The sequence below is a fragment of the Blennius ocellaris genome (genome assembly GCF_963422515.1).
Source record: "Blennius ocellaris genome assembly, chromosome: 6".
Lineage (NCBI taxonomy): Eukaryota > Metazoa > Chordata > Actinopteri > Blenniiformes > Blenniidae > Blennius > Blennius ocellaris.
This window is the reverse complement of record NC_137655.1, coordinates 18406883-18421423: the sequence shown is the minus strand read 5'-3', so window position 1 is coordinate 18421423 and position 14541 is coordinate 18406883. Positions and strand designations below refer to the sequence as shown.

Genomic DNA, 14541 nt, shown 5'->3' with positions numbered 1-14541 from the left:
AAAAAAAAAGGTTCTGTGCTCTTATAAAGAGAAAGAGAAGAGACAGCCTTCTTCAATCAGAAAAAATACGAGTAATCTTTCAGTATTCCAGTATCATTTTGCACATTTTTGCACATAATTTTCTCACTACTTTATTCTCATAATCACTGAAATCGCTGCCACTTTCAGTCAAAAGAGGCTGTTTTTTCAATCAAAAAGCGAAAAATTTGCTGTGAGGCAGAAGTTGAATGAAGCAGACCAAAGAGAATTTCTTAGATGCGCTAAATTATTTGTTAAAGCAAATCTTAACAATGTACTTCATACTTGTTTAACACAGAACCTCTTGATATACATTTCCTTTCCTCTTCACTGGCTTGACATCTGAGTAGTTCTTGGGTTTCCACTAAGGTTCGTGTCCTGGTTGTACGAGATGCTCCGTCAATGTGAAGAATGCCTTGATTGCTCCGTCTGACAGGGACGCGCTCCCGCTGCCAAACACGCACCTGCACAGACAGATCCCATAGAGACACAAAAGGTACTTCATCACAAGCACTGAGACTATATGAAGTAAAAAAAAAAAAGAAAGAAAGAAAGAAGCTCAGAAACCTACGACCGCGTCCAGTTTAACAAATGGCTGAAAATCTGTTGACACTTGAATTGTTTTAAAAGTCTAATAGTCTCATTCATTTTCACACAGTCCTTGACAGGCTTTATCCACTCCATGTGCACTCGGAGTTATTCACGCAGCCTCTTTCCGGGCCTGAACGGTAACTCTAAATGAAGAAGTAATTAGGTGAGAAATGAGTGAGGTTAGAGTCGGGGAGAGGGAGGAATGTGAGGGAGTAGAAATATGCAGGAGGGAGCCTCAGAGCGGGAGTGGGAGGTCAACTGGTAACAATGTGGCTGAGAAAGAGTTTGCGAGGGACCCTCTGAATGGGCATTTGCACGAAAATAGACTCTGCCTGTCAGACCCACCAGCCTGACGCTGGGTGAGACGACAATACAAACAGCAGTCATTTGTGTGTGACCCAGTCTTTCTTCCAGCGTTTCCCCTCAGCTCCTCTCATCTGCTGCACCACCCCGCCGACTCATTCTTTTCTGTCTTTGTCACTGTTGTAGTCTCCAGCCCGTCGCCATCTAATCTTTTGATCGCTTTGTTTATGCCCCGCGTAATAAACTTGACCTCGCGTGAAATCGTTTATCACGGAAGTCACCCGGTCCTGCCTCCAAAAGTTTCACTCGACTCATAGAAAATATGAACCGTTTATCAAAACAAGCAACAATTGATCCGTCGGCACAACACCAGACATTTCACCCAGTGACAGAAGAACGCGGGGTGTAAAGATTAGCAGAACTGTAACCATGAGCAACAGACAAGACCCACCCATCACCCGCTCCCAGATCTATTAGACATTCAATGGGTGTTGTAAAAGCCACATGGTCGGGCCAAGTAGCAGAATTACACCATTACAAAATAAAATTAGCAATATAATGATTTAAAAAAAATGAAAGCAAACTTATTTTCCAGCTGATGGCAGCAAGAAAGAGGATTTAAAATGCCGTCAATATAATTCTTTGCATGTCATATCTTCCTCTCGTTATCCTTTTCAAACACTGAGTAGATCCACTTGGGTTCACGACCTCAATAACTATGTCGCCGTGGTTTTGTCTCCTCTGTGCCCTGTATTTGCTAATTGTTAACTCTCCCTTCTTTCACAGTCTTCTATTGCAGCATCACTGGAAAGATCTCTCTCAGTGTTTCCACAGAAAACCAAGCAAACGCAGCACAAGCTGTATATCATTTTGTACAAGTTTGCGTCTCAGAAAATAAACAAGTAAAGCAACAGCAGAGGCCTTGAAATTCCACGCAGCCATGTACTCCTGCCCTTTAACCTTTGTTCATTTTCTTGGAGGTGCTGTAAGGTTGTGTCCACAACACCGTTCAGTTCTACCATCCACACGGTTCCAGTTCCCAATAACAGCACTGTAAAGCAGAGCAGGATTTACTGTGTTGCTCTTCGAACTCCTACCAAGGAAAATTATAAAGATGTCTGAGTTGTAATTGTTTTTAATTGAGGATTTTTTTTCTACATTACTTGTCAGTCTGCACATTGTGGTGTTTTACATTTTCCAGGTTTTGCTTAAATCTCCATGTTATTCCCATGCTTGAGCTCCACTCTGATGATGATGATGCAGATTTTATTCCTTGTTGCAAAAAATTATTAAGAGCTTTTTTAATGAACCAATAAAGAAACAAATGGATACATTATGGCACTTATACTAATTTTCTTACACTTATCGAAATAAAAAGTATTAGTTTTGGATTTAAAAAAAAATCCTGTTTAAAAATCTACACGAAAAAAAACATGTATTAATTGTGAGGAATGGTACGTAAAATTAAATGGATAAATGAATGAATGAATGAATGAATGAATCTGCAGTGCGTTTGTATGTTGTACCTGCGTATAATCTTCTGACTTTAAGCCACGACCATAAAAAAAGTTCATTATTTTTTTTTCCATTTGCTGTCAGATCCCTAATTTGGTTAAAAAAAAGAATTTGAGGTAATACTGTCACTCATTTCTTTCCACCTCTGTTGCAACAATCCCTTCACACGCTGGCTGTGGAAAAGGAGCGTTTGTCCGCCATTTGTTGCTGGGCATTTTTTGTGTATATGTCCATTTGTCAAAACTTTTTTTGCAAGAAACAGATGCTGATGTTTACAGTGACGTACATTTTGAAATGCAAAAGATTCTTTTGATATATTGTAAATAAATAGTCAAGTATTGATTACTGTTGTTTCACGTGAACAAAAGAACTCTGTATATAGTGACAAAGGATGAAGTATTTCTCAAATTCCAGACGAAATTCATGCCAAGCGCTCATTGATTTGACTTTATTTTTGTCCGCTCACGACTGTGTATTCCTCAGCTTTGTTTCTGGGCATGTGTGTTGGTCCAACTGTGCCGAGAGTAATCCTCCCCAATCCACTTTAATTAGATTCTGACTGGCTATATTTTTTCTAGCAGAGTGTATATCTCACTGAATGGTCTTTTCTCAACCAACAGCCTTCTCACACACACACACACACACACACACACACACACACACACACACACACACACACACACACACACACACACACACACACACACACACACACACACACACACACACACACACACACACACACACACACACACACCCCTGCTGTTCCCATTGCGGCCTCCCTGTGAATGAGGGCTGCAGAACAGAGGTTGGCAGCAGTCTGCAGGACTACGGATGCTTATCAGAAAGTCTTACAAATCCCCCCCCCCCCCCAATGCTCCTGATATAGAGGACAATGGGTGTGCGTGCGTAGTGTGAGCTCTCTTTAAAGCTTCACTGAAACTGGCTTTACTACCTTGCTCTTAATGAGGTCACAGTCGCCTGCTGGCTGCATTTCATCACTGAATACAAGGAAAATAGTTATAATAAACATTAGGGCGGTGACCCGTGGAGGTCGGCGATATCTTTTTCAAACGATAACAGGCCAGACACACTGTACCTGGTTAAGTCAATAATTTCACATCAAAAGAAATATTTTCCTCTGAACTCAATCAAAGTGTATTATCATGAGTTGACAAAGCAAACATCCTCTTGCGGTGCATTCTTGAGATGAATTCCACAGTTTCAGCTTCTTTTGTGCATTGAACTTGGGGGTTAATTGCCTTGGTTGGGAGCAGCTGTGAGGCCACCAGAGTTGGCAGGTGAGCTTTCAGTCGCTCTGAGCAAACACGTGAGCCTCCCACACAGCTTTGTGCTGCTTCCAAAGAAGGCTCCTGAAATGAGAACGAATAAAGGCCCAGAACAATGAAACAAGGCTCCCGCAGCTGAGAGCTGTTGTTGTAGTTTGAGGATACCCGCTCATAGGAAAAGAAAAAAAAGAAAGAAGAAGAAAATGACCCCGCTTGCACCTTGGTTTCATCAGACGATGTCAGAGTCAAACATAACAGACACTTGTCCGTTATTTAGAGGGAGTTTTCAAGTTTCCTCTGTGGGAATGGATTTTGGGTTTAACTCGTTTATTTAGTTTCAGGTGGAAGCGGTAGACAGTTGATGTGGTTCACAGAATGTACAGAATTTAGTTTCATATTTAGGTGTGTGGGGGTGTGGCGCTGCAGAGAGCAGAGGGACTCGCCTCTCTGACGTGATGTGTGCAACTCGAGTGACACTTATATTACATTTACTATTAAGGTTGTGGTTTAAGATTCAGTGATACATTGATATAACAAGCTGGACATACTGCATTTACTCAAATAATGTTGTTTTGCTGATGTAATCTAGATTCAAATTGTTTTCTACTGGGCTATATGCTTTTGTCCACAATGCTGCAGGGTAATAATGCACTGTACCAGATATGGTTTTCAAAGAAAGCGTAAGTGTATTGTCATGAACTCTATCATAAAACAACACACCGTTTAATACTGAATGTTACATGAAAATTTGACAAGTCTATGAAATCAAGTTACAATTATTTCATCAGATTCCCATCAATCATACAGTGCTGCTCAATATTTTAGTGTAAATGAGCAACATCTTGGGCTCGCAGTGGAGGAGTGACTTTTTGCAGTGGCTTACATAATATCCACAACATCCGGTTGGTAAAAGTCTGAATTGCGCCAAAGAGTTCTCCTGAGCAGATGTTCTCCCTGTGTCTGAGTGTTTTAGTTGGTCAAATTTCAGCGAATTTGTGACTATAAATGTCCTTTGTATTGGGTTGTGTGTCTCTCTCTGTTCACCCTGTGATGGACTGGATCAGCTCCAGCACCCACCATACGTCTCTCGGTTGGATGAAGCAGGAGAGGATGGATGGATGGATGGATGGATGGATGGATGGATTGCCTCTTTCAATGCACATGGCGGTACATGCTGCACCCATTCCCTCAAAATCTCATGTTTGCACATGTTTTAGCTTACAGCAAGTGGCAGTGATGACTGAAAGGTGAGAGAAATGAGATGGCGTTCACATCGCATTTCTGAATACCCTCACTGGCCGGTTACCACGGTACATCCCAGAGTAAGACCTTTGACCTCCGGCAGCTGCAGTGCTCCTCGTATGTGTTGTTGAAGCTGGCTATGAACAGAATAGATTAAACACAGGGAAAAAAACAATTCCTCAGTGGGATTGAATGCTCATGTTTTACACTTGATATTATATTGTTTATCGAATGTTGGGATTTACTGGCAACATGAAACATCCCTCTCTTGTTGTCTCATTTTCATCTGATACTTAGAATAAATTTGACTCTTATAAAACTTAGTTTTAAAATCTTTCCATCCCCCCCAAAAAAAATATTGGTAAAACGCAGCCCCCTGACCCCCTCACCTCTGCCGCCCCTCATGGAAATCCTACCCCACACTTTAAAAGTCAGTAATAAATATTTTGTAACACAAAAGCAACAAAGTAGAAATAACAATAGTAATAATACTGAAATATTTAAGTGGATTGGATCACAACTTGTATTAAATAACTTCAGGGACGAGCATAAATCTTAATGTTGTGCAACAGCTGCTTGGAAAGAAGGATATATACATATATATGTTTAACCTTCCTTAATGGGAACTGGCCGGGCAGCTTGCAGTTCAATAAACGCCTCTGGAGATGCCTTGCTGTTAGGACAGCCTTGGAGGCGTAGCTCTGGAGAGTATCAGCAAGTGCAGAGCAGAGAACAGGCTCACATTCATTAAAGGAGGCGGAGGGAGCGCACGCGTTGTGGGTTGTTTTTTTTTTTTCCCCTTACAGTGAAGCTCAAGTTATTTTTCTACAGCCTCAAATCTGATCGCCAAAGAAGCTGCCATTTGGTAGAGAAACGGGAGAACGGAGAGAGAATACGGTAAACCGCTTTAATGAGATGTTTTGGGGGGCGCAAGGCACGTGCAGTTCTTCGTCTTTCTTACTGACTTCTCACAAACCAATAAAACTCTTTATTGGTTTGGAATTGCAGCTAAGGTGTTTTGTTTTTTTTAAATGAACTTTTCATACCCATAAACGTAGATCTCGGGTCGATTTACATTCCAAACACTTGTTTAATCAGTCAGAAGGTGTTTTGATGATTTTATAATCACTTTCGCCGCTCTCCATCATCTTTCCTGCGTTTCCACGCTGTTTGTTTGCCTTTCCCATTCAAACCTCGACTCGGGCTTCTGTATACCGAGCCCAGATCTGATAACAGAAGTTTGTTTCTCAACCTGATATAAATCAACAATGGCAACAATGTCATTGTATGTGTTTGCCGTCAGCGGCAGTCTGGGATCTTTTCACTAGATTTAGTTCCTGTGCGTAATGACGCACTGAGCGACACTTCCCCCCCCCCCCCTCCCCTTCTTCTTTTTCTGCTGTTAATCTACACGGAAACATCGCGTCCTGTTCTAAAAGACGGAGATTTATTTTATTTATTTTTATCCCAAACGAAAGCCTGCAGGTCCAGACTGACAGGAGAAACTTCTGACAAACATGCTGCACCTGCGCTATTCTTTTGTCGGCTGCATTTGCACATGAAAAAAAGATGGCTTTCAGTGGCTTTTATTTTTCTGTGTATTGAGAAACAAAAGACCTGTTCGCTGTAATTGTTAACTGGATGCTTGGGCTTTGGAACGGGGAGAAAAGAAGAAACACCGAGGGAGATGGAGGCAGAGATGGGCTTCATCTGTTGGGCTGTCCGTGTTATCTGATGGTGTTGAAGTTAAAAGGTTAATTAGCTTGAAGACTGTGGGACTACCTGGCACCTCCAGGTAGTTTCCATATAATACAGGGGAATTTGACCGAATCCGTTTGGAGGGGATTATCTCAGCTTAGAAGAGTCATCCATTTAGAATGGAGAGCTGTATATATATTGTCTCAAGATAATTAATGGTCAAATAAAATGAGAGGTATCTGACATCTCTTAACAAGCTCCATCACAGGCAAGTCGAAATGATATTCAAGTGAAAATGGGAACAACAAATGGTGAAATAATGAATTAATATCTTCTATGTGGATTTTGAAAGAGTACAGATATGTTATCAGATAGACTTAAGCAAAAAGATCATTATTAAGATGATTAAATTTGGTTCAGGCTTCTTGAATCGGTAATAGATTCAGCACCTCCATAATGCGTTTATTTTATGATATGAAGCAGCTATTGAATAAAAATCTGAAAATTAATGAAAGTGTTAGCTTAACAAAAGTCTTATCGATTTGATCATTTAATAACTGTGTAGTTAAATGTTGAATGTGTAATCTGCATAAAATATGTTAAATCAATAGCAAACGTCACTGTCCAATGCTTGTTGCTATTTAAGTTTTCAACATTTACCCCTGAAATAAAGTGTACCAGAGGTGTACAGTAGTGTAGAAGGGAAACACGCAATTAAAGTGAGTGCAGATAACAAAGGCAGATGTAAACCTCAGCAGACAGCTGCACATCCTAATTTGCTCCAGGTGTCGTTGTATATGCTTATTTTCACCCCGCTTCTCTCTTTCATCGTCCTCTGGGACTTTGTGCCAATTATCCCGTGTCCTGCACAAGTCTCCTGCACGGACAGATGTCTGACGCGGTCACATTTCACTGCTCGCCGCCGTGCTGTGCCGCCCAGTGGTATGGTGACCCTCGCTTTAACCGCGGGCGCAGTGTTTTGCAGGCGTCAAGCCTCCCGCTGGTCCCTGCACACAATTCACTCGGTGGGCGCGCAAGTCTGTCAGGGGCCGGCCGAGGGGTTAAGCCACTCGTGTTCTGGTTTTGATCTATCACCTCTCACCTCTGATCTTTCACACGGCGGCAAACTGACACATAGCTGAGAGAGACATCACAACAAGAACCTTAACCAAACAGTGGTGGACGTTCCAGTGGTCCATCTGGTGCTGAAGGCCTGTGCTGGCACACCAAGTCGCTCCGGACTACTGCTTCAGTAATCTGCTGTTTTAGTCACCTTAGTCTCTCTCTCTACATATATATAAATATATGCAGCCTGTATTTGAAATTGTGTGCATATGTGTCTCTGTTATGAGAATCAGATGTTGTAAAATGACGTATTGAAGTTATGAGCTGCTTTTCTTTGATCATCTGGGTGGTGACAGCTGATCTCTCACCCTCTCTTTGCCTGCTTCAAGAGCAAAAAAAGAAAAAAAGAAAAGAAGAAGCATGGGATTCATTTTTTTTCTATAATAACAAGCATGTTAGGGGAAATGTTTCTTTAAAGTGGCATCAGATTTCCAGTCCTGACCAGTGCTTTATCTCGGTATGGTCAGAACGGTCCGGAAATACACCCTGTTTGGGTTTCTTGATCCCACTTCCTTATGTCTAATCTGCACTCTGTGCTCGGGGGGAGCTAATGTAAACATTTATTGTCCAGCCCTCTGACTGCACATCAATCACAGAAAGTTCCACCGTTTGTGACACGATAACAGAGAGCCTGCATTAACTCATGAAAGGGGGTGTTTTAACAAGTTAACCGCATCAAGATTCTTCAGGATCTGGTGGCAGACCACAAGTAGGTTTATGTTTTATTAGTCGCCCAGCCCACAAAAGTAAAAATAAGCCTTGCATTATTCAAGAGAAGATTGCTTTTTAAATACGATACCGGGAGGTTTCATGAAAAACTGCTATTTTCAATTCGCTGCTGGATCATTATCAAGATAAATGTATGTAATACGAAATGATAAGTTCATGTCATGTTTTTACAGGGTCTATCCCAGTCAGAGGCGGCGTGCTTTACCTCCCAGTGGTCTGTGGTCTTCACCCCGCGCAGAAAAATGAGTCTAAGCACCAGCGAGCTGGAGGACTTCTGGGAGTCGTTTGGGGAACTCAACTTCTCTGAGACGTTCAGCAATATATCGAGTGTGGACGCGATGGTGTGCGCCACGGCGTTTAATCGCAGCGCTCTACTGTACTCCATGTGTGTCCTCTACACTTTCATCTTCATTGTGGGCCTGGCCGCCAACGCTCTGGTCCTCTGGGTCAACGTCCGCGCTCAAAGGGACTCGGCGCCTCGCCACGAGACGCACATGTACATCGCTCACCTCGCAATCGCGGATCTCTGCGTGTGCGCCACTCTGCCGGTGTGGGTGAGCTCGCTGGCCCAGCACGGCCACTGGCCCTTCGGCGAGGTGGCCTGCAAACTCACGCACCTGCTGTTCTCCGTCAACCTCTTCGGCAGCATCTTCTTCCTGGCCTGCATGAGCGTGGACCGCTACCTGAGTGTGACGCGCCACCGGGACGAGGAAGGCGTGCGCAAAGTGATCCGCCGCGGGGCCTGCGTGGGCGTGTGGCTCCTGGCTTTGGTGGCCTCCCTGCCGGACACCTACTTCCTGCATACTGTGAAGTCAACCCACGGGGACGCCATGCTGTGCAGGCCTGTGTACCCAGAGGACAACCCCAGGGAGTGGATGGTGGGAGTGCAGCTGAGCTTCATCCTGCTGGGCTTTGTTCTCCCTTTTCCTGTCATTGCAGTGTTTTATGCTCTGCTGGCCAAAGCCTTCACCCACTCCTCTTCTTCATTGTCCTCTCCGGTGGAGCAGGAGCGTCGCGTGAGCCGGAGAGTGATTCTGGCCTACATTGTGGTTTTCCTGGCCTGCTGGGGGCCCTACCACGCCGTCCTCCTGGTCGATGCCCTGTCCCAGTTGGGACTGGTGCCGCTGAGCTGCGGACTGGAAAATGTGATCTACGTGGCTTTACACCTCACCCAGTGCCTGTCTCTGCTCCACTGCTGTTTCAATCCCATCCTCTACAACTTCATCAACAGAAACTACCGCTACGACCTCATGAAGGCCTTCATTTTTAAATACTCCACCAGGACTGGCTTAGCGCGCCTCATCGAGGCTTCCAACATGTCCGAGACTGAATACTCTGCTGTAGCTGTAGAAAATCCGCCACAGATCTGAAAACTTCAACACCTTTTGTTTTCTTTTCAACAGAAATACGATGTAATGAAACTTTTGTTACAACTGATTTAGTCCCTCCATTATTGAAAATCAGTTTGACCATAAAAAGTGATGTAAAAACCAATCCAGCATTTTTACCGCAGACATTTTGCTTGAGTCATAAAGTTTGAAGACTCTGGTGAACTTATTGAAAAGCACTTAGAAAACTTTTTTTTTTCTTATAACAGTTGATACGGAAGTCACATGATTATAGTCACTATGTCAATAATGGGGAAAACGTGACTGTAAACGTGGTAAATCCTCTGTTAAATCCTTTTCTATGTAAGTAGGATTGTGACTTTGTATATGTGTGTGTGTGTGTGTGTGTGTGTGTGTGTGTGTGTGTGTGTGTGTGTGTGTGTGTGTGTGTGTGTGTGTGTGTGTGTGTGTGTGTGTGCGTGCGTGCGTGCGTGCGTGCGTGTGTGTGTGTGTGTGCGTGCGTGTGTGTGTGTATGTGTGTGTACAATGTATATTGATAGATAGAATAATGTTAATCTTTTTGTTGTTGTTGTATCGAGTTGTATTTATATACATTTCAACAGTTTTGCATCGTTCTTATGGTAATGTAAAGTCTTCACACACTGATGTTTCTGCTCAGTGCTCCAGGTCATACAATGCTGCCTCAACGTTTGTTGAGCCACGACCACTGGCTCAGTGTTTCAGTCCTGCTGTCTCAATTTCACTCATAACCTCATGTCACACCAGCTGAACTCTTCAGACAATTATTACATCACAATGGTTTTAAATGATCACAAAGCTACTTTGTAGGAATAAGTATATACATACATACATATTTTTAGCTGTGACTGAATTAGAATGATTGAAGCCACTCATTTTTGTAAACTTGTCATATAACAACAACATGCTGCTTTTAGTTAACTTTAGCCGACCATTGTAACTTACTTTTCTATCTTTTCTGTGGTTTTAAGTATGTTCAAAAGCTGTCAGGAGGCTTCAGTTGGGACTACAGAGCTCCTGACTGTTCTGAATGGCTTTTTAAACCACCCGATAATGTGTTGTGACTGTATTTTGTATCAGTGCCACCAGAGCAATGGAGACACTCATCCGTGTGTTATGAATCCTGCTGTGTCAGCACAAAAGGCCACAGACAGCAAAAGCGTTATGACCAAATAACATGAATGAAAAGCTTTACTTCTCCCATGTTGGCAGCAGCTGTGATGTGTAACATCCATTTATCAGAGACCAAATGACAAAACATTACTGCATCACATGGGGGGGAGTTGTGTCGTCTATGTATGTGTGAGGCAGAGCTTCAAACCAAAAGATGATTGACTGTGCAGTATAAACATTAACTGACACAGTTTCTGCGTTGTGTGTCGTAGGAAGTGAAACATTATTTGATTTTGACTCTGTCGCCGGATTGGTTGCTTGTACGCATTCATACTGACAAGATTTCAGCCAGTGATTAGAAATGAGTGGCGACATGAACGTGTGTCTACATGAACAGGGGCATTCCTTTGACATCGTAATGCGTAACATGTGTTTTGTTGTATATTAAATGCAGAGAAACTCTGTTGCCTCTGTGATTTCTTTGGTCTTGGTCAAAAATAAAAAAACTCACATCCTAATATACTCCATACCATGGGGTTCTTACATGAGTTTGTTTCCGTTTCAATGATGCAGCAATTTAATGATTTGCTGTCCAGTGTGTGTATTTACTCGAATTGATACAGTAAAATGGGCAGAATCCCCCCCACCCCCCCTATTTGGTTTAGGCAAAAAAAAAAAGAAGTCATTATTACTTTCTCTTCTTGTGTAAAGATACAATAAATATGTGAAATAGGTTAGTCATGGTTCGGTTGTTAAATTTGGAGAATGATTTAGTGGAAAACACAATACCAATTCCAATTACCGTCACACTGGGACAGCAAAGGAAGAAACAGATGTGAGTTCCACATGAGAAGACTGATGTTGATTTGTTATGGGTTTTGTCATTGAGGGAAACAAGAAACTATTCAATGCCATTAAAATTGCCAACAGACATCCTGCAACTCACACTCAATTCGAGGTGTATTGTAATAGTTCTGAGGTCACACTTCCAAATCCAACTGTGATTTTACTGGATTACCACTAATAGAAACACCCCGCTATGATTTTTTTTTTTTTTTTACTGGATATGTGTCAACCATCCACTCTGTTGCCAATAAGCACAAAGCCTGTCGAGCCTGTACCCGGCAGCTACCGGCTCTTCCCACGGGATGATGAAGTGAACAATAAAGACCGTCCTGAAGGCTCAGAACCACACCGCTAAGTGTGGGCAGAGGGATGTGGTGATCTCCCTGGGAGATCTCCCTGCTAAGGTCAAACCTCCTTTTTTGCCCGAGGAGGGGAGCGTTGACGCAGATCCTTCTACTCCACGTCAAAGGAAATCCATTTAAGAGTGGAAAGAAGCATTTTAAAAAAAAATTGCTGTTGCATATCATCACTTTTAAACACGTTTTCTGTGTCATAGCCACTTTTTCTTATGAATAACATCACTAGCATTAGTGCCCTTGAGCCAGTGTGGTCACACCCACGTGATTTGCTTTGACAGCACCTGCGGTGCACTCAACTGCCAGGTTACTCCGATAAGGGAGTGGTGCAGGGATTTCCACGGGTCAAACTGAATGAGTGATCTGCTAACGACACCCTCTCCGGCTTTGCTCTTTCGCTTCAACACCGCCTTGATCTTGTAGCACACACAGCGTGTGGTGGTCGCCCTGCTCCAAACCGTGGCCTCGATCCTTTGTGTGTGCATGTGTGTGTGTGTGTGTGTGTGTGTGTGTGTGTGTGTGTGTGTGTGTGTGTGTGTGTGTGTGTGTGTGTGTGTGTGTGTGTGTGTGTGTGTGTGTGTGTGTGTGTGTGTGTGTGTGTGTGTGTGTGTGTGTATATGTGAAGGATTTTTGCTGACAAAAGACCTCCCCGCCTGACCTGAACCCTGTCAATATCTTCCTAATGTTGCAGGCTGCTGATGGTCCTTTCCGGGTCAGTGAACTTCAACTGACTAACCTCAAACGCAACAAATGCAAACGCCAACTTTAGACTCTGCGGAATGTGGATTCCTTCCCTTTTCACAAAGTGATTACTCTGCGAGGAGGGACCAGGTGAGGGGTCAGGGGTCCTTGACAAATCCACTGGCTCCTCAACCTTGTTGGTATAAGCTGATTAAATGCAAATTGTTTCGCAAAGAATGTGTCCGCATATGAACTCCCAAAAAGAATAAATGAAACCATAATCATCTTACATATCGCTGTTTTATTTCTTGTTTATATTTGATACTGAAATCGAATGTTTGCCAATAATTTCGGATCACTTTCCCACTGCACCTCTCCATTTTTCACTTTTAAATTATTAATAATTATTCAGGTGAGACTTTAACTAAACCCTCTGGGGTGTTTGCCTCCATTATACTGTATTTAAAGGAAACTTCTCTTTAACACCAAAATAAACATGCTGGCACATATACTATGTGCAGTATAGAAATGCCTGAATGAATCTTAAAATGGTTATTGGTAATGGCTATTGTGGCAAACACAACACACAACAATCCATTCATTCTATAACATTAGAAAAAAAAACATGAATAAATGAGAATTTAGTTTACTCAAAACCCTTGTCATGGTTGCTAAACAAATCAGATTAATGTCCATAAGCAATACGCTCTGCATATGCACGTTCATATAATTGATAAAGATGACTCTTGACATGATGGCGAGCAACTGAATTACTCCAGAAACACAACCAAATGCTCTCAAGATGGATGCTTTACATAGTCTGAGCATGAGCAAGAAAAATTCCAGATGTGGTACACCCGGCACTTCAGACCCACAGTTGGCATCATAACGACTGGTCGTGTTTCATCAAGTGGGAATTTTTTTTTTTTTTTAAATGAACGTAATGCTATATTTATGTAGCGGCCATTTAAGCAGGAGGCAGTGGGAAGAAGTGGAACCCACTGGTTTACATCCACACTCCGGTCCGTGTTTAGGTTATAGGCAACAAAGCATATCGTATGTTTAAGGTCAGGGAGATATTGTGGTTTGAGGCATATTGTCCCAGGGCCATGCGTGTCACCAGACCACAATCAATCCCTAAACCCGAACTGAGCGCTGACAGGAAGTTCAATAGCGAGGCAGGATATTTTGGTTGAACACAATGTTGTCCGTTTACAGTGCACTGATTCGGTTGTTGATAGAAGATGTAATCCTTGGGAATAACATTCCCCGCATTCGATAGTGTCATGCTGGGGAGCCGGGGTTGCTCTGGGTGAAGACTGTGTAATCCACACCACTGCTTTGCTCGAGCTTCTCTTGCTCTTCCAGATGCTGCACTTCCTTTTCCATAGCGTTCTGCCGTGACTTGATGTAGATTTTCTTGATTTTCAATGGTTGTCTTACATACCTCTGAGACGGTGCTGCTTGAAAACCCGAAGGCAGAGTGAGTAAAATGTTACTGGAACTACATTTTAATTCGGCAGCGTAATTATACAGCTGGTGGTTTTTTTGTCTTGTCGCCTTGTGGAGAAGCGCAGCATACAGGAGATTTATGTGATCATCTCCAAGCCAACGGGAAGATTTATTGCTGAATTTATGAGATTTAAAAAGCCCACTGTTGTGAAACTA

General features: G+C 42.7%; 1 protein-coding gene across 1 annotated transcript; it reads left to right on the top strand.

Moving 5' to 3' along the window:
- The first annotated feature begins 5720 nt into the window (after positions 1–5720).
- ackr3a (atypical chemokine receptor 3a) lies at positions 5721–11491 on the top strand. The gene is made up of 2 exons (XM_080498702.1): positions 5721–5855; positions 8684–11491. Exon 2 carries the CDS (start codon positions 8753–8755, stop codon positions 9878–9880), a length of 1128 nt encoding a protein of 375 aa, XP_080354828.1. The 5' UTR covers positions 5721–5855; positions 8684–8752; the 3' UTR covers positions 9881–11491.
- The last annotated feature ends 3050 nt before the right edge of the window (positions 11492–14541 follow it).